Here is a 20,216-nt window from a genome sequence, read left to right on the forward strand (position 1 = left end):
ATGTCATACCGCAGGCCTGCACAAAAGCAATCACTTCCTGATTGATAAGACCCTAATAGGGACATTGTTTTATTTACTGGTGTTTTTATGACAAACCACAGCATCCACTTGATCCACTTCCCCAAAACAAGACTATTTTTTAAGTCGTGCTTTAGCCGACAGCGACAAAGATAAATATATAGATAGATAGACAGAAATCAAAATGAATAAGTTACCACACAGAAATGGATTTCACTTACAGATGACGCATAACTATTTTATATCCCGCTGAGTTTCAGGCCTTTTATTTACTCAAGATGGCTTTTTTTTTTCTGCAAGGTCAGAGAGAGTAGGATTCGCCCAAGAAATTGGCAGCAAAGACACAGGGCTCCAAAGAGAGGAGAGAGAAACTATACTGAGATGCTAAAAGATTGATGCTGTCGATTGAGTGTAATGAATATTTTACTGAGACTTTCTCCATTAGAGCTTTTCAACAGTATCTCTCAATACAAAAAAAGAGGGAATGATAGAAATAATAAAAAAAACAAAAACCGCTAAAAGAAAAGCAACATTTTTTTTTCCTCAAACTAAGCTGGTCCACAGTCAGGAGTTCAGAAACTGGCTTTGGCAAGTCGTCTGCCATTTAAGTGGTGACTGGGGTGATCGCCTCCTCCCTGCCCCCCCCACCACCTCCACCCCCGCCCCTCCTCCCCTGTGTTATCTCGCTCAAAGCAGTGCCATCCCTCCATTGTAATAATGCCGCTTCCCAGCAGCCCTTGGAATGACCTTTCTTTAATTAACTGCATCTTGATGAGCAGATCTACATAGAATGTGAAGGTTAATTAATGAAGTATCACTGCTTAGTCTTAAAACCATCACCTAGCCGATGACAGCCAGCCCACCACTCTCAATTTTACCCCCCGATCTCATTAGCAATGGTAGGCCAACGGACAGCTCGGCTCTGGCCACTGGATCTCAAGTAAATTGTATCAAAGACAGGCCCTTTGATATCCTTCATATGGCTACGTAGGACCACATTCTGACTCTACACTTTGAATAATATATGAGAAATGCTCACAAATACACACACACACACACACACACACACAAACACACACACAAACACCCACACAAACACACACAAACACACACATTCTTGCATCACATAATGTGTTCATGTTTTTCTCTGAGGTATGAATCTAGTCAGCTACCCCATAAATAATTCAAATGAAGGTAAAATAATATTTCAATTAAGATCCATGTAATCTGTTTCCTGCAAACAAATACATGACGGATGGTGATGGATAATTCTTGTATTATTGCACACTTTCATCTTGATAAGCTTTCGGTTTCCGTGTGATTTCATTTCAGGGCACATTTCGGCGTTGCTTATCGTCGCAGTTCGGAAAGAGGATCCACATTAGCCCATGTCGCCCAACTACTGTGAGTGCCTTCGTGTGGCAGTTCAAGCTGGTAAGAGATGGGACGGCAAAGATGGTGATGATGATGATCCGGGGTCTACGGTTACAGCACATTTCCCAAACCTGGCTCTGCTCGCACAGCTTTTTGTTTATCTATAATCTATGAGCGAGCAGGAGCCATCACCTCAGTATGCACAGCACTTAGAGCACAAACACTCTACGGACATGTGACGCCATCCATCACCACGGACGCTGTGTTTTGGTTTTTGTTTTTTTTGTTGTTGCTGTTGATTGCGAGGTTTCCCTCCTGGGTATCGCAGGCCGGGCGAGCCACCTGGGCTCATTTACCTTCCCACCTGGCCTGGACACTGGAAAATTACACTGAAAGTATCCAAGATTACTACCCTGGGCTGGGGCTTCTGGCTCCTTTCATGCTGAATGAAAGCCCCAGTCAAAGGGGGATGATTTTAGAATCCATTCAGATTTTGCACACAATTGAATATTGTGTAGTTCTGTCATTATCCGGCTATAAATCTGCCAGCTTGTATGCATCATGTGCAGTTTCACTGACACCTAACAACTTCTCTAAGTGACTGTGTGTGCTGCTGTAGCATTTACAGACGTGCATGTAAATCTCCATCAGGAATCACCATCGTCTCCGCATCGGTATTTCTCAGCACTCAGAAATATGACTGAGGTTCTCCAGGTTATCTTAAACTCGACGCATTAATGCACGGCTCCACTTGCTGGCTGCAGTGGAGGCACGAAGCAACTTCCGCAAGACAGCAGAGTTTGACAAGCACACGTTTATCCTTTTTATCCAATATCTAGCAGAATAAAAAGGATAAAATATGACAGATATACCCAGACCATCTGGATACAGCCAACCCACGAGCAAAGCTACCAGTCTCTATTTGTGTCTGTTAGCACAACAACGGTATTGATTTTCACCATTAACCACCACAACCTTTTGAAAGCAGACACAACCTCGTATGTAAAAGCTGACATGGCTGACTTCGTGACGAGCTAACACAGAGTGATACCCCCCTGCTGTCTCTCACTCCTGTCTGTGTATTTATAGAATAGAATAGAATAGAATAGAATAGAATAGAGTTATATCTAAGCCATATTTGTATCAAGAATGACAATGATTCCCGAGCCTCATTTATGGATTAACACTTCAAAAAAACAGAGTGAAATTCCACTTTGTTTCTCATAAATTGTTAAGGTTTTGCCAGAGTAAACTCAGTCCCTAATTGGTGTAGCTTTTTGCTACCACTGATACAGTGTCACCCCTTCACTGATGACTGTCAGGTAAACTTTCTATATAGAAGTATTTCTCCGTTGAAGCGTCTATCTGATTTCCCTTTCAGCACCTCGAATGACACCCCACTAAAAGCTGGCACAATACGCTTCCCGCACACAACGCTGTCACCAAAGACAACTTGGGAGAAGCGAGTGTTTTGAGAGTTTGAAACAAAATAGCTGGTGCAGCATTTCCCCATTTCCGTCTGAAATCCTTGACACCAGAGGATTTACAGTGAAGTGCAGTGAGGTGGGTGCTGTATGGAACGAGCTGTGGGGGCTGAGTTAGCTGGGGTGGGGGTCCACGCTACACTCATGCTGACAGGGATCCTCCCTGTAGCGCGTGCTTTTTTTTCCATTAGTTCCTTACTCACTCTCTTGCCCTCCAGACCCGCAGAGTGAGGAAGATTTAAGTGGCCAGTCAAGTGAAATCCCCAAGGTTTGGCAGGTGTGAGGTCTGGCTTCATTATCTACAGACACCTCTGTCCAATTATGAGCCTTGCTCCCTCTGTGACGATGATGATGCCGCCGTGTGTGTGTGTGCCCATGTGTCTGTAGGTGTGTGTGTATGTGTGTGTGTGTGTGTGTGTGTGTGTGTGTGTGTGCAGGGTATGAATAAGCCAGCTTCATTGTTATCTGTCTAACTATCAAGATTCCCTCCTCCATCATGACATCATTGACAACTTCACACAAAGAAAAAAAATAAATAAAAAATTGCATGTGAGCGCACACACATTCACATATCATACACGCACATCTCAGTCCATGGCCTCATTTCCTGCTCTGTTCTACTTGGGAGTAGGAAGCAACACCTGAAACCTACTTGTGCAATAATGTTAATGGTCGGTTGCCGCCCGGCGACGATAATTAGGACTCTCTATGAAGAAAAACCAAAAGAGCCACAATAAATTACACACAACTATCCTGCGGTCAAAAGTCTCACTGGTTTTGATGCATCTCCTTGGCTTCTCCATTTTGCTGACCCACTGGTTCCAAAATGTCAGCTGCTACAAACTGGAGCACTGCCGTGTAAGCTGCTTCAAACAAGCACAGGGTCTCCTTCCCTAGCCTGATTTTGGACACCCCCTGCTGACACTACAGCAAAATACAAGGCACCCACAGTGCCATCCAGTCACAGTGGACTCCACTAAAAAATGACTCTGTTTTGATAGAGATGCGTTTTTAATTGGGAGACAAGAAAGCGCCTTTTCTACCTCTAGGTAACATTCACATTTTATATACCTGCCACTATGGCCACATTAACATTTGTACAAGCCTCTACATCAACAATAACTTCACTCTTTAAAATATATAAAATTTCATACTACATTTAAAAAAGAAATGTCTTCATTTATATCCCAGCATGTTTCTCAGGCTTGAATACTCTCCTCCTTAGAGCTGCTATTGTCTGTGAAGCCACATGTACCCTCTAGTCTCTGGTTAGCCTGCACTCATCTGCAGCCCTATCATCTGCATCAGTTGGCAGATACAAAGAGCATAGCGCTGATTTGCGTGTGAGCATGTGCACCTTTTATGTGTAGCACGGCTGCACTTGCTTGTGTGTGCAAGTCTGTGTGTGTGTGTGTGTGTGTATGTGTGTGCGTGTGCGTGCTGTGTGCATTTGTGTACACTGTCTTTTTATATGATAAAGTGGGAGTGTTGGAGGCATCTGATGGTTCCCAGACTTTGGCTCTGTTTTATCTGATGCTGCGATGGCAGCTGTTGACCAAAGGAATTCATACATGTGTGTATAATTTGTCTTGTGGCTCAAAACAAACACGGGACTTGGGACATCTTTTACCCATTCAATTTGACATGACACAAACAGAAGGTCACTGTGTGCGTTTGGTTTCTGAGCTGCTTGATTATAATTTTAGGTGTTCCTATAAATAGAATGGACCACAAATCTAAGCACATTACACAGTATTTTCTCTGAGCTGTATACATATATACAACAAACCATCAAGATACTTGAACAAATGTTTGGCGGAGGCACGCTGCAGCACAGCTTTGAACTCACCATTTTATTTGTTTCCTCTTAATGATGATAATAATCTCAGGACTGGCAACGGCGAATGAGCCTCCCCTGAATCACATAGAAAAAAAGACATGAATTAATAATGAGGAAAATTACTCAAACTCTGCACACCACGACCTGCCGCAGCACGGTGAGCAGCGGGCCCTAAGGTGACAAAGCTGGATAAATATTTTATGTCTAAATATGATTTTGGGGTCCGGAGCCTGCTGTCTGACAATCCTGCCCAGGTCTTTGCAGCACATGGCTAAACCATTAAGCTAAAAAAGAGTCCTGGAATCCCTCTGCAGCTCTTGTCTGGACAGAAGCAAAACTCAGGGATCAGGTTTATGTGTAGCAGCCAGCGTCTGAGCCTTGCGTCTTGCCAGTGAAGTGGGTAGACGGTGTTCTTTGGGTGCCCTCAGGTGGAAGCCTGGTATAATTGCTGTTGACAACCTACAAGTCATTGTGCAATTAAAGCATCTGCCGCTCCTGTGTGGCAGCGGGCTGTGATGCCTTGTGACAGCTCGTAGCCATTAAGCAACTGTAAGCAGCTGGCGTGCCTCGGTGGGGGAAAATAATGTGACAGAGGCACTCCCCCCTATTGTTGCCCTTGTCTCATTGGGGAAAAGAGGGACATTACATCACTCACTGAATACTCGGGCGTCTCAATGAATGAGAAAGGGGCACGTCTACAAATTAGAACTGGCACAGCTGGATGTCCAAATAAGACTTTGTTTCTGAACAACAACAACTGAATAAGAGTTCATTGTTTTAAAGGACAGGGGGACGCCTAGTGTAAAAGCAGTCACTAGCATGCTGCGTGAGATCGGTATTACTCTAAATTAGACCTTTAGCAATTAGTCGACTTATTAGTCAGTTGACAGAAAATTTATTGGCAATTCTTCAAGCTACATGGCAAAAATATAGAAGCTCCAGCTTTTTAAATGTGAAAATTTAAAGCTTTTCTTTGTTTTCTAAGATGGTAATAATAATAATAATAAGAAGAAGAACAAACGTTGGGCAATGGACTTGAAGGTCCTTGAACTTCAATTAGATCATTGCTGAACACACCAGATCTCATTTAGTCACAAATGCCAGAGGGTTTTTTTCACTCAGTCCAGCTCATTTTAGCGTCACTTAAATTTAAAGTTGAGATGCAACAACAAAGAAATGATATTATGTGTTGATGTTCTTACAGCTGTTTGTCAGTTGGTACTCTGTCAAAATGCAGTACCTAGGTCTGATCTGTACACTCTGCACTGGGTTGTTTTAGGGATGATGGTGCTGGACTATGGACCTCAGGCCTGTGGCCTCATCTTTGATCACCACCTAATCCCGATTTATATTTGTTTTTGTCATTTTTTGCCTTGTTTTGTCAAAAATGGAATAATAAATAAATACAAAATAAGATTATAACCTGAATATTTTAGGGCTTTGGATTGTTGGTTGGATAAAAATAAAGCAATACAAGTAGGTAAACTTGCATTGATGGGCATTTTTCACCATTTTCTGATATTTTAGATATCAAACGATTGGTTGATTGATTGACTGAATAATGTGTAACAATACACAGTGTTTCCTCATAAATAAGGCCTAATAATGAAGTGACCAAACTGCTCAATCATAACAAGAACAAGGAAATCCTGAGCTGCAGGTGTGAAAAGTTAGAAGAAAAAAAAACAAATTTACAATTCTTTTGACTGTAAAAATGACGTCTCGATCAAAGCAGCCAGCGTACTGGTCCGGTCTCTGGTGCTGGGGGAGTGACATTAGTCTTTCTTTGATTACCACATGTTTGAGTCATTTGTGTGTCTCATGTAAATGTGGTCTTTTGATGTACATTTAACTGTACTAGGTTTGTGGGGGGATTTATGTGCATATGATTTGCACGCCTCTCGGTCAGAAATAATTATTTATTTAATTATCTCCTTTTCATGTCTTTCACATTTCAAAACGCCCAAAGAAAACAGTGCTTTCTCCTCTTACGTGACACAAACAGTTACCATGCCAGCATGTGAATCTGTGTGGACAATCCTGACAATATCAAATTCAAAGACGAAGGTAATCAGCTAGTCACATTCATGTGGGCAGGCCATGAAAGGCCCTGCAACTGTGTGTGTGTGTGTGTGTGTGTGTGTGTGTGTGTGTGTGTGTGTGTGTGTGTGTGTGTGTGTGTTTGTGTGTGTGTGTACCTCATGTCTGACTCTAGGATTTGCTGTTTCAGCAGGGAAGGAATCAGTCCTGTGCCTTTGCCATGCAGGAAAGTCAGCGTAAGGAAATTCCTGAGCTTCACAGTGGCAATCAGGCAGTTAAGGACCTGCCACTGAAAATGGAGCTGCACGTCAGTCACTTTCATGGCTTATTCACACCAGCACAACTGCTCTGGCATAAAAAAAAGAGGTATTCTCATTCACTCACCCCAACAACCCAGTAAATTGCCCTTATTTGAAAGATGGTAGAGTATGTATATTTTAGTGTCCCGCACCAGGAAGCTCACCTCTCTCAGGAGGAAGTCGGTGTTGCTATCGCAGCTAGTGCTAAGGCTAATTTCTGAAATGTGCTAACGCCGCAGTCGTTTAACTCTGAGAAAAACTTCAGTTGAATTCAAATGTTTGTTTTTGGTTTTTTTTTTTGGTTTTTTTTTTGTTTGTTTTTTTTAAGTGACTCCAACAAACAAACACTTTGTTGTAGTGGGTCATTTAATATAACTTCCGATACGACAGGTGGCAGTAATGGCCTTGCTAGGCGACATTAGCCTTAACACATCTGTGTATTAGCCAGAGAAGATGAACACTTAGCTTAAAAATTTATCTCACCGAGGCAAATGTTGGAGTTAATCAGTTAGAGTTTTCTAGGAGGAGATATTCTGTTGCTAAAAAATCATTTTATGGACATTTTATGGTCCGTTGCTGAGTCCAACTCTACAACAACGGTAATGCTGCTTTCAGGGGCTCGTAAATACCAAACGCCATAAATCCGAGTGCTGTTTACAAATGAATTAGCCCTGCGTCTGTTTAAGTGTGTCACTCGTCAAATGCCAATATAAACACTGAAAAAGGCTTTGCTCTGTAAAACTGATCTGATTCAATAAAGTCCAGTATTTGTTCTGTACAAGATTACATCCCAGTGTGTCTGAAGCATAGACTGTATTGGAGGTCTGAAGTTAATGTGAGGCTACAACAGTCTGCATTACACACAGCAAGTAGGATTCTTTAAAAAACAAAAGTTAGACTTGTTACTTTGCTTCACACAGCCAAGAGAAAACATATATACAAATGGGAAGACTTCAGGGTTGTGAATGGTGTTCTGATATATGACTATATACTGTATGTACTTGATAATTAAAAAATGAATCAAACAGCAAACATATTAATTATGACAACAGTACTTACAGTAAAAAATAATAAGAATCCATTACCTTTATTGTTATTTTCCATGCTCTGCTTTTTTTTTCATTTTGTTTTCTGTTGTTGTTTTTGTTTGTGATGTTTTCCTAGAATTCTTTCTTTTTCTATATTAAATGCGGTATTGGAAGAAACCCATAATGTAAGTTTAAAAAAAACATCTTGTTTAGACAACTTTTGTATACAAATATACCTAGGGGGACTAATACAGTGAAAGAAAAATAATGTAAAAAAAAAAAGATTTTTGAAACTTTAATATAACTGACAGCTTGTACGTCTTGATTCGTGAATATGAAACTCGGACAAAATAAGAAACACATTCATTCAGTGAAACCGAGGGTAAGAATTCCTGTCGGAATGTAATTTAGATTTTTCCCACTGCTTTAAAAGCAACGCATGACGTCACCCGGACATAAACGCATGCTTATCCCCGCTGCCGCAAACCCCACGTACAATGTCGTAAAACCGATCTGTGTCAGTGTTGTTGCAGAAGTAAACTGTCATTGCCGTTGATATACACGCCGCGGTAGATTTCACATTGTGAAACATGTAGTAGAGGCGCTGGCTTCGTGTACAGCCGAGCCGGTGCAGTTTGGCATCATGGTGGACGTCGCGTAGGCTTTGAGGAGCCGGAAGATGAGCTGATCTCCAGCAAAAACAGGCACGAAAATGACAACATACAACGGCGAAGGTAAAGGAAAACAGTTGTTAGCAAGAATCCTAAATGCACCACATGTCTAGCATCTCAGCTGTAATATTGCAGATTTCTCGTTGTCATTTCCACATACGTACATCATACAGCTTCCTATTATAATCATGGGTTCGTGTTTTGTGTCCTCTGCCCTCTGAAGTCGCTGCGGGACACTCTGTTGTGGTGGAGGTGAGCCCAGATATTCATATCTGTGGCTTCTGCAAGCAGCAGTACAATAATTTTGATGTCTTCCTCGCCCACAAGCAAAATGGTTGTTCCCTACCCACCTCTGACCCATCAGCCACCGCTGCAACAGCCACTCTCCCAGGTAAAATGCTGTAGCTTTGGTTTTAATCGTTAATAATTTGCATGCAAACTTGATTTACTGTCTGCTCGTTGTATGCACTGGTTATCTGCTGTGCTTGTGTCCTGCTCAGATTCCAGCACTGAGTTTGTTTTCGAGGAAACCTACCAGACCTGTGTTATGAGAGGTGTCAAAAAGATCCTGACCAAGGCACAGAAAACACCTTCCAAAAAATTAAAACCTACCCTGACTTCAAAGAGACACAGCTGCTGTTTCTCAGGTTGGTGCCTCTCGCCGTTTATGACTGTAACACGTTCCAAGCAGGGAGACCTGTACTTCCTGCCGGTCAAAGTTAGATTAACTTTCCACAAGTACACCAGGCGTCACACACCTTGTAAAAGCACAATGTCTCTTGATCCGCAGGTTGCACTTTCAAAACCCAGTATGGCCAAAAAGACATGGAGCGCCATCTCAAAACCCACACCGGTATGTCAGTGCCCTGCACACGTGATACTCTGTTGCTAGAGCCCTTCAGAATTAGATATTGACACAAGTTGTTTTTAACCATCCATCATCCAGGTGAGAAGCCATTTGAATGTGAGCTGTGCCACAAGCGCTTCAGTCGGCGGGACAAGCTCAACATGCACAGCCGCTTGCACACAGGCGAGAAGCCGCACAAGTGTAAACACTGTCCCTACGCTGCAGCGGACAGCAGCAGTTTGAAGAAGCACCTGCGTATCCACTATGATGAACGGCCGTTTAAATGCCAGATCTGTCCTTATGCCAGCCGCAACTCCAGCCAGCTCACCGTGCACCTCCGCTCCCACACTGGTAGGGAGTCAAAACATCTGAATTCATTGTGTGAATTTCATTGTGTGTTGTTTCACATTATATTTTATTTCTATTTTATTTTTGCAAGGGGATGCACCTTTCCAGTGCCAACAGTGTGATGCAAAGTTCAAAATCAACTCAGACCTGAAGAGGCACATCCGGATTCACTCTGGTGAAAAGCCTTACAAATGTGACTTTTGCGAATACCGCTGCGCTATGAAAGGCAACCTGAAATCTCACATTCAGATCAAACACGGCACCGAGAACTCCTTCCACTGCGTGCACTGTGATTTCAAGTGTTCCAACAAGACTGCTCTGCGGCAGCACTCGCGGGAACACCAACCCACTCAGCCCATCCAGTGTTCCAAGTGCACTTACTCCTGCTCCAGCAGGGGGGCGCTCAAAGTCCACGAGAGGATCCACTCAGAGGAGCGACCTTTTAGATGTGACTTCTGCAACTTTGCCTCCAAGCAGCGCAGCAACCTTGTCATTCACAAAAAGAAGTGCCACTCAGATAAGCCCGAGAAAGGCGGCAGTGGGAAAGGTGGCAGAGGTGGAGGTAAAAGTGGAGGAGGTGACTCTCCGAAGCCGGTCAGCTCCCGGTATCGGGCCAAGCTAGATGCAGCTCGAGCCTTCTGCTGCGACTCATGCGATGCGTCTTTTGTCAGGGAGGACTCCCTGCGCAGCCATAAAAAGCAACACAGAGACACTCAGAATGTGTTGCAGCTCCAGCTCTCTGCTCCAGCCGATGCAGTCAGTTTGGTTCCTGTTGCATCGCAGAGCAACAACCGGCTTGAAGTTCCGATCCCATCTGACTCAATTGCTCCTTACAGCAATGCACAGCTCAAAATCATCGTATCTCACCCTCTGGGCCAGGAGAACCCCTTAATCCCAGCTGGTGTGGATAGTCAGAGTAAGACCAACATGGTCCTGCTGAGCCCAGAAAGCCAGGACATGGTAGTGAACTCCATGATCCAACAGGTCAACTTGCTAGCGCCTATGCAACCCCTCGGGGCGTCTCAGACTGCAGAGGCCACCCTTGAATCCCAGACGGTCCTCTTGACACAGCTCAGCCATGAAGACACTAACAACCCGCTCCACCAGGCCCTGCTGCAGACAGCCATAACCGCTCAGGACTCCAGCAGCGGCACTCAGACCTTCATCACCACCTGCTCCGAGCTGGAGGGCCTCAACGCCTTGATCCAGGAAGGTGGGACGGAGGTTACAGTCGTGACAGAAGGGAACACGGCCATGGTGACCACACCAGCACCAACCAACATGGTGTGTGGTCCATCGGAGGACATGTCCAAACCAGGAGGGACAGTTACAGTTGAGGAGAGTGCCTTACCCTGTGAGGAAAGTGCATTACTGGTGCCAAACATCGGCCTGGGCAGCCAGAATGTGGTCATCCACGGCGTTCCACTGATTGTGTCCACTCAGCCACAGCAGAGTGCAATAGAGCAGCTCTCTTCTCACACACTCTACTCAGATTCACACACACTGGAAGGAATCCCACAATGAGTTGAAGGTTCGGTGTGTTTTCTGAAAATGAAATAACTGTAACTGCATCATAAGCTATTTCTTTGCAGGTAAGAACTCTTAAGCCTGGTTTATACTTCTGCGTAGGATCGACGCAGAGCCGACGCTGTACCCTACACAAGTGGCCTATGCCGTTGTAAGCATTTATACTTGATACACCGCCAAATCGCAAGTTGGCGGTGGGGTTTTATGTACTCCAAACAATGAAATGAAAATGAAACTGAGCGGATCATGTTGTTGGGGTTGGAGATAACGAATGTTGAACATTTACTTTTATGGAAATTACTGCAACGCAGTAAAAGAGAGAAGACGTCGGGGGAGGTGGTGTGAACGACCAGTGAACTGATAGAGGCTGAGGGAGGGGAGTTTCCGGTCTTTGTCCAACCACTGAGAGACAGGGACAGGACATGCTACCAAGTGGACCAGTCACAGTTGTTGCGGTCTCCTCTCACTGCAACGTGTAGTTACCTTTCTAGGGAGGTGCATGTCAGGCTGCAGTGTAGGGTACGCAGCTGTGCTTTACCTATGGTGTCAATTTAATGCATAAGCATAAACCAGGTTTTACTCCTTAAGGTTATGTATGTGCAGGCCATTAACATATAACAGTTTTTGTCTCTAGCAGTTTTAATCATTAACCGCAAAGTAACAATACCGTTACCGTTGGAGCTATAGTTGTTCTAATTTTCAGATATTAGAATAATGAATTGTTGTCTTAGCACATTAGTTCAGTCCAGAAAGTTGTCATGTTTAACACTGAATAACTGTTGAATATGAAAGTTAATCATTAGGACATGATTTCTAACACTCTATTTTCAAGTGTAATTTTTGGAGGCATCTAAATTAAAATCATGTTTATTTTCAGCAAACATCTTAGAAGAAATTCTGAAGTGCAAAACAATAAAATCTGAAACAAATGGATACAAGCTGAAATGGAATTTCTTTGTGCAATGGTTTTCTCCTGTTTGTCCAGAAGGTGGCAGCAGAGCAATTGGAGTGAAGGGTGAAGTCAACTCTGAAACTGTGGCCTCTTGGAGTCTTGCAGTATTGATTCTACAGATCTGTATATGTAGCTTTTTTCTGGACATGAATATTTCCAAGTTCTCATTCTGAATCTACAAAGTAGATGTCAATTGTAGAAAACATTAGGCCACATATCAAGGTCTTATTTCCTAAAAGCCAAGTTGCTCTCCCAATAGATTTTTCAATAAAGTGCCTGTTTTGCTCCCAGCTATCTATTATTCTGGCCATATTTAGCCTCAGACTTCAGCACTTAGTATTTGCAGAGAGTGAAGGCTGAACCTGAATAGGAGCCTCCTGAGAACAGTTGACCATTGATTTCTCTGTCGTCCCTCAGCACTAATGGCTCTCCTGATGCACACTCCTACATTTTGTGGCTCAGCATGGCCACAAACTCAGATGAAGTTGTTTGATGAATGACTCTTTTTTCACTACTCAGCGTTGGTTTGAGTTTGTAAAGGTGAACTGTCTTCTGCCGGTAAGGAAAGTGGGACTCACAAGAAATACCAAAGAAATATAATGACAATACCCCTTTTGTCATACACTTAAAATGGTGTGATATATCAGATAACTAATTTTTTACCTCATATACATTTTAATTAATGATGCCTTACATGAATTGCCAGTGAGTGGCAATACATTTAAATTTTACATTTTAGTAATGTGAAACAGTACATTTACTACTGTAAGTATTATACTTAAGTACAATCAGGCTGTACATTACTTTAGTGCTTCTATTTTATGCTACTTCACTACATTTATGTGATAAATAATGTATTTTTTATTCCACTCCAGTTGTGGCAACTAAATAGTAGTTGCCACAACAGGTTAAAAGAATGGTTGGACATTTTCAGAAATACACATATTTAATTTGCTCTTGTCAAAAATTAGATGAGAAAATCAATAGCACTGTCAAATATGAAGCTACAGCTAGCAGTCAGTTAGCTTAGCTTAGCATAAATACTGGAAACAGCTAGCTTGCTTCTGTCCAAAGACACAGTGAACATCCGGCTTTCTAGTAGAGAAATAGTCGACATAAACTCCTGTAAAATAGCAACTTTAAGTTTTTAAACAAATGAAATATGACATGTTAATGGTGAGCTTTAGTGCTGCCAGTAGGCAAAGGTGTGTTACTACTGGAGAAACCTCATATTTAAGTACTTTATGAGACGGATAAAAGACTGGTGTCGTACTCTCATCTAACCCTAAGCAAGAAGGAGAATAAATGTGTTCCCTGAAATGACAAACAGTTTAAATAATTATTGTTAAAGACTGAAACATCCAAAGCATATGAAGTAGTTCAATTTAGCAAATTTTCATCAAACTACAAGATAAAATGTTGTTTACTGCATCACTAACAGTACTTTAATAATATAATACGTCACTCAAGGGGCCACTCTGTTGTATAGTGAGTACTTTCACCTTTGATACTTGTAGCACCCTATATTTTACTCACTATGTGTACTTTTACTTCAGTAAACTTGTGAAGATGCAGATTTTACTTGTAATGTTATATTTTTAAATTCTTGTTTCTGCTCTTTTGCTTAAGTAACTGATTTGAATACATCTTCTGCTTGAATGTCTGCTACATGTCAGCAATCATAATCCCCAGTCTGGGATACATGAAAACATGACCTTTTCAAGTCTGAAAGAAAAGTTGGGAAATCTAACTTAGCATAGACTCAGTAGAGATTTAGTTTGTTCTGCTGCTCACAATTAATAACTAACAAATACTTCACAGCTTCAGGACATAAAACAACCAGTTTATAATGAGAAATGTGCTCCATTCATAACCAGCACCTTGTTCTGAGTCTTCTTCGGGTTACGGTCTTGCGCTCACATTTATATTATAATCACACCAATGATCTGTGGTGTCACTGGTGACCCTTTTGAACATTTTGTGTGATTTCAGAGTCTGTCGCCTGATCTTCAGGTGGAATTGCTAAAAAGCTCCTGAAATTCCATTATGTATGAAGATGAGCGTTATGTGGGAAAAAGCAAGAAGTGCTCTCTGGTGTATGTCTTTGATCTATTATCTAACAGACTTCCAGGCCCTAATCCTGAGCACTCTCAAGGAGGAGAGCACATTTTTTTCCCCTCCTTCCCTTGTTCCATATGTGACATCATGGCTGGGTTAAGTGCTTTTTCTATGGCCTACAACATCTTTAGAGATTTTCTTGAGGGAAGAGTTTGAACTGTTGGAAGCTTAATTTATTTTGACGTGTGTTGGGTTTCGGGGTGAATAATAAATAAATGATGGGATATAGGTCATACCTTATTTGAAGCATGTGTTATTTTCTGATTAGAAATTTCAGCAATCCTATCGTAAGCTCTGAAGAATTGCTCCTGCTAGCTTTCTGTTTCAGACAGCTAGCAGGAGTTTTAAAGGGATCTCTTGATACTGTATGGCACTTCTCAGTTCCTTCCTTCCTGTGTTGGAGATGTCAGCCTTTGAATGGGGTCATAAACGTCTCCCCAAAAAGCAATTTCCACTCACAGCTGCTTAAAGAAATCGTAAGTTGTGATGCATTCCTTCTGGACATAAACAGATCCAGAGAGCGCCAGGTGATAAGGGGGACAACAAGCAGAGCTGGATCACACATGAGCACGAGTACAAGAGAGCAGCTACTTTAAAATAGTGTGAAAATGTCAAAGGGCTTTAAGTGAATTTAGTATTCTGGTTAATTTCTCTCATCAGAGGTGGTTATAAATCGCTCAGACAGCCAGTGCAAACTGTTCTTTCAGACACAATCTGTCACTCAGCTCAACAATACATTTCTGACCTTTGCTTTGTTTGCACACAATTTGCAATCCCAAGAGTAAATGGCATTGAATGCCTTAATGAAATTAACTGATTGGTAAAGTATTGATATGGATTTGTTTTCCAATCCAAGCATCTTTTTTTTTCACCCTCATACTATTGACATCTTAAGTGAGTTTTGATTTCTCAGTACACTGGAGGCTTTTATCTTGTCTTTGTTCACTTCTTTTTGTCTGTGGTGTTAGAAATACAAGACGATAGAGCGAGATGATTTGATCAGGCCTTTTACAGCCGAGCAACAACAAGACACCTTCATTTGCTTTTCTGAATGCAATGTGATTATTTGTTAAGACATTATTAGGCTTTTGTGTCTAAGAGTGGAATCAATAGCATCACTTAAGGGCAAATTCTGGTTGTGAGATTATTTTTTGTCTCTGCTGGTGGTTGTATGTTTTATATTACATGTTTTTTTATTTTAATGCACAATTTAAAGCTAAAATCTACACGTTAATTTTCTTTTTCACATTTTGTGGTATTCATTTGGCAGTCGAGCATTCATGGTGTTGATTTTGTCTTTTTTTTGTCTATCTTGGGTTGTCGGGAAGCATTACCCTGAAAGGATCTTTCTTTAAGATTGAAAGCAGCAGTGTAAAAACAGTCCTCAGAGGGCAGGAAAATAAGTGTAATTTTGAGGCAGTAGTCATGGCTGGAGTGAGAGCACAAAAGCCCATAAATGTCCTTTAATGGACAAAGGAATGCTACAGTATCTCCTGCTCTGCAACACAGAGCCAGTGGCTTTTATAACAATGTCCTTTATAACGACATGGGTTTCACCATTTAGCTATGAGCACTGAGTGTGATCTCGTGAATGCAAATAACCAGCTATCAGCTTTTGTGATTCACTAACAAAGACATTTAGCCATTGTTTCCCTGTCCTGTTTCTGTGCCACTAACCCTACACAAATGAGTGTTTGCATGGTTTTGACCGTGCGCATGGTGCCATGCATTGAAAGGGGGGAACAATCACTGAATTGTTTTCTTTTATTCCATATTTTTGTGGGATGCAAGTTGGGAACTGGGAGGAACTGGCTAACAAGTGTTAGTCTTGGGCCATCAGGTTTAAGCTCGGCGTGGATACAGGATTTGTTTTTTATGCTCGGTTTTGTGACAACCTCTGATCATTCTCACTTGTCAGCATGTTGCTTTGTGTTTCCTCTGTCCGCATTCTCACAGTTTGTAGAGCAGGACGGTCAGTTTTTTTTGTGCGGTTGAGCATTTGTTTGCATTGCCAGCCTGTCATTATGGAGTGATTAGATTGTTTTTAAGCATCCAATAATCCAAGTTATTCTTGCAAAGAACTGGACCGGTAACTAAATGGAGTTAGTCATAATTGGTTTTATTTCATTTTAAGGCCAAAAGAGGTGGCGGGATTTAACATTTTAACATTTAACTTTTAAATTCACACCTGTGTGTTATGTCAGTGTTGGAATATGGTGCCAGTTCAACTTGATGAATAACCAAACAAATCTTTTTACAATTTTAGAAATTCCACCGGTTTCAGCAGACGGCTACGAGCCAGCAGCATATTTTCTTTGTTCACACATGCCTTATCCTAAGAAAACAAACATGATGGAAATCTGATCTTTACACATACAAGCCATTGTTGTGTGTGTGTGTGTGTGTGTGTGTGTGTGTGTGTGTGTGTGTGTGTGCGTGTGTGTGCGTGCGTGTGCGTGCGTGTGTGTGCAGATGCATGTGTATATACTTAGGTCTGTGTTTACCTTGCCGGCTTTCAGAGCTTTTAATGCGCACAGAGCTGCTGCTGCTGCTGCCACATTCATTCTTATGCAGTTTGGAAAAAAGTAAGAAATGGATATGAAGCAATTCAATAAGTAGTGTAAGTAATGTGGATCACTGCTGACATTCAGTGTCTGTTGAGAGTCTTTTCATCATGTTTGTTTCTAAATTTCAAGTCATAAACTGCCTGAGAAAAGATTTTTTTTTTCTCCAACAAACGTTCAAGAAATATTTCATTTTCATCTCTTCTACTGTGGTTGAGGTTGATCAGGATGATCTGAGGTACTTTAAATGTATCCTGCCTGTATATGTTTTTCATTACTGGTGATGACTCAGTAAAGTGACCGACACAGGAAATGTTCTTGTTTTCATTTTGATATGGTTTGAAGAAAGGGGACGGTGATGGTGTTGGGGGCAGAGAGAGAAGATAAGATTAAGGCTGTGCTTTTTCTAGCACCAGCATTTCCATAAGTAATGTGATTGTGCAAGGAGACACTTTTATTTTTCTTTTGCTAAACCTGTAATAAAAAAAGAAAAGAAAAGAAAATGTTCCTCCATCCTACCATGATGTCCAGCCAACCGCGGGATCTGAGTCATAGCCTGTCCATATTTGCTGTTTGTTTGACCCCTTGAGGGCACGAACCCTGGCTGATCCTTCATCTGAGGACAAAGCTTATGTTTGCAGTGACATAATAAATGCCTGTGCAGGGAAAACAATGGCTGATGAATTCAGTGGGAGTCGGGCACAGTGGACGGCAGAGACACAAGAGACGTGGCCCGAAACTTCCAGTGTCATGGAAAGTTTTCGGACAAGGACCCACACCTTGGCCAAACACATAGAGTGCACCCAAAACGAGGGAAGCTGTGGTCTGAATGGATCAAATTGCTGACACAGTGGCAAGGGAGGGTCTGAGATCATCACGGTTTAACACTAAATGTTTATATGAAGCTTTGTGGCCGTTGGAGACAGTCAGAGATGGGGCTGTTGCTCCTTGAAAAAGAAAGACGCTTTGTTTTTATAGGCTGCCTGGAATGTGTTGAGGACCGCAGACATCTGCTTTATTAGCATATGTGATTCCACCCCCAGCTATGAAACTGCTGGTGGTCTGATAACGTGTCATACTGTTACTGATATCTGTAAATACAGACTGTGTGAATGAATTACCACAACTTCATGAATGAGCTGCACTTTTTTTTTTTAAGTCACGTTTAAAAATTTCCATCGTCTCAAACAGAGGAAGTCAGCTTTGTTAGGTGCATGTTTTGAATGCAAAAAGTTGGGTTTTTGTTTTGTTTTTTTCAATTGCACCACACAGAGATTAGCACTGTATGAATGTGTGTTGCTGCAGTTAAGTTTTAGTCTGGCTCTCCTGGAGCTTATTGGTGTGAAAATTCCTCAGATGCATTCTCTCAGAGTCATTCCTGGGTCATTACAGATGCATCCCACCCATGCACTCATACTGGCTCATGGATTACCATTTTCTTTGTTAGGCTAATTACATTATTGTGCCTTAAAAAAAAAATCAAGTAGGGGGTATGAGAGCTTTTGTATGAATGTACAACGACTTATGGGTGAGTTGTATTTTCTTCGAGTGGAAATGAAATAGTTATAAAATTCAAATTGATAAATGATTAGCTGCTTATTTTTATGAGCAATAAGAAAATATATTCTCTCAAACTCTTCCCCGTCGACCTGCAACATGCAGCTTCAGGCTATTTCCCACATGTCAGATAATTAATTAGCTTATGAATGATGCACCATTTCTCAAAATAAGCTGACTGATAAAGATCATGTGCCAAAGTCCCTTCAGAAAAGATATCATCTATTAAACAGACCAGGCCCGTGTAACCCAACACCTTTTAGGGAATGCACTCAATCAAGCCTATTGTTTCTACTAACATACAGTTCCCTCTGTGAGATAAGTGCGGCCTGGCCTCGGAGATAACAACAATGCCTTAAAAGCACAGATGAGACGTTCACTGTCAACACCTCAGTTTGTGATATCCTCGCCCAGTTCAACGTACCGTAGCTCAGCTCAGTGGTGCAGCCCAGGACATAAAAGTGGAAAGAAAAATATCACTATAAATGGCAGTTTTGTGTGTATGTGGAAAGTTACAATAGCTGCAGTGACCCTCCAGTAAGCCGCTTGTTTTTAATATCATATTATCCCAGACTAATATTCAGACAATTAGTCAGGATATAATGAGGCGAGCCGGTGCCTGTGGTGTGATTCACTTAGCAATCTGATGAGGACAGCCTCTGAATAGGCAGTATAAATATTATGGCACAGAGGATGTGAGTCAGGACAGAGAGAAGCCAGCTCATTGGGCATAACTGGAGTTGAAAGAAAGGAGGGGAAGTCAGTTTGTAGATTACTCTGTTTTAGGAAAGGGGTGGGTACTGCACAGCTCAGGAATGTGGAGAAAAGACCTGAGTGTTGGAAGGTTCGACAAACTTGTCTAACTAGTCACCAGATTTAAAAAAAAATGATACAAAGGATATTATTTGTAATTAAATTTTATTTATTTATTTTTATTTTTTTACTTCACCACAGTTATGTCTGAAACACAACATAATGCCTCATAAAACTTTGTTCAAGACCTAAATGTGCTTCACATGTGTCTTGAACAACTGGTTTTGTCTGGTGTCAGAGTTCTGCAGAGCAACAGGTAAACCAGAAACTGACCCAGTCATCCTGCTCTCATGCTTCTGGCTGCATCTTCATTCCCACTTAAAGTTCATTTGAGGCAGTTGCCCCCCTCAGACGCTCATCACCAGCAGTGGGAGGCTGATTTATCCATCTGCGCCTGCGAAGGGGCGCTAATCCTTGACAACTGTGCCCCTCAGGCACCATATCCGTTGCACTGCTGGTTGTGTGATACAATAGGCTCCCCTCCTTTGTCCTTGAAATTGTTTTAATTAGCCCCACGGTGGGGGCTGGGGGTTGCAAACATAAGACTGACTCATTGGGAATGGCAAAATCACAGGCGCATGATACCACAGACTTGGAGATGACAGACATGTGTTGGGAACAGACGATCGGTGATAAAATGGGTAAAAGTGACTCATCGCGACTGTTGAATATCAATGAATGACTCCAATTAACCTTGGATCTCAGCTCAGTGTGAAAAATATCAAAATGTATGAAT

General features: G+C 41.9%; 2 protein-coding genes across 8 annotated transcripts in view; one reads left to right on the forward strand and one right to left on the reverse strand.

Annotated features, from left to right (window-relative positions):
• Window positions 1–8,051, reverse strand: part of LOC139621096 (teashirt homolog 2) — a 103,912-nt gene extending 95,861 nt beyond the window's left edge. For 2 of the 7 annotated variants that reach the window (XR_011690931.1, XR_011690930.1), the window contains exons 1-3: window positions 7,220–8,051; window positions 6,915–7,104; window positions 4,726–4,791 (exon numbers count right to left, since the gene is read on the reverse strand). The gene's annotated coding sequence lies outside the window, so the exon portion shown is untranslated. Of the gene's footprint in view, window positions 1–4,725; window positions 4,792–6,914; window positions 7,105–7,219 lie in introns of those variants that run through there. The other 5 variants (XM_071477361.1, XM_071477362.1, XR_011690929.1 and 2 more) reach the window with 4 other exon arrangements.
• A 462-nt stretch (window positions 8,052–8,513) lies between these two features.
• Window positions 8,514–12,405, forward strand: zfp64 (zinc finger protein 64 homolog (mouse)). The gene is made up of 6 exons (XM_071477363.1): window positions 8,514–8,817; window positions 8,978–9,145; window positions 9,255–9,401; window positions 9,545–9,607; window positions 9,701–9,952; window positions 10,041–12,405. The coding sequence occupies exons 1-6, from the start codon at window positions 8,796–8,798 to the stop codon at window positions 11,471–11,473; spliced, it is 2,085 nt and encodes a 694-aa protein (XP_071333464.1). The 5' UTR covers window positions 8,514–8,795; the 3' UTR covers window positions 11,474–12,405.
• The last annotated feature ends 7,811 nt before the right edge of the window (window positions 12,406–20,216 follow it).

This window comes from Trachinotus anak, unplaced genomic scaffold (assembly GCF_046630095.1).
Source record: "Trachinotus anak isolate AG129_WGS33_773 ecotype Australia unplaced genomic scaffold, CSIRO_AGI_Tana_v1 ptg000004l, whole genome shotgun sequence".
Taxonomy (NCBI): Eukaryota; Metazoa; Chordata; class Actinopteri; order Carangiformes; family Carangidae; genus Trachinotus; species Trachinotus anak.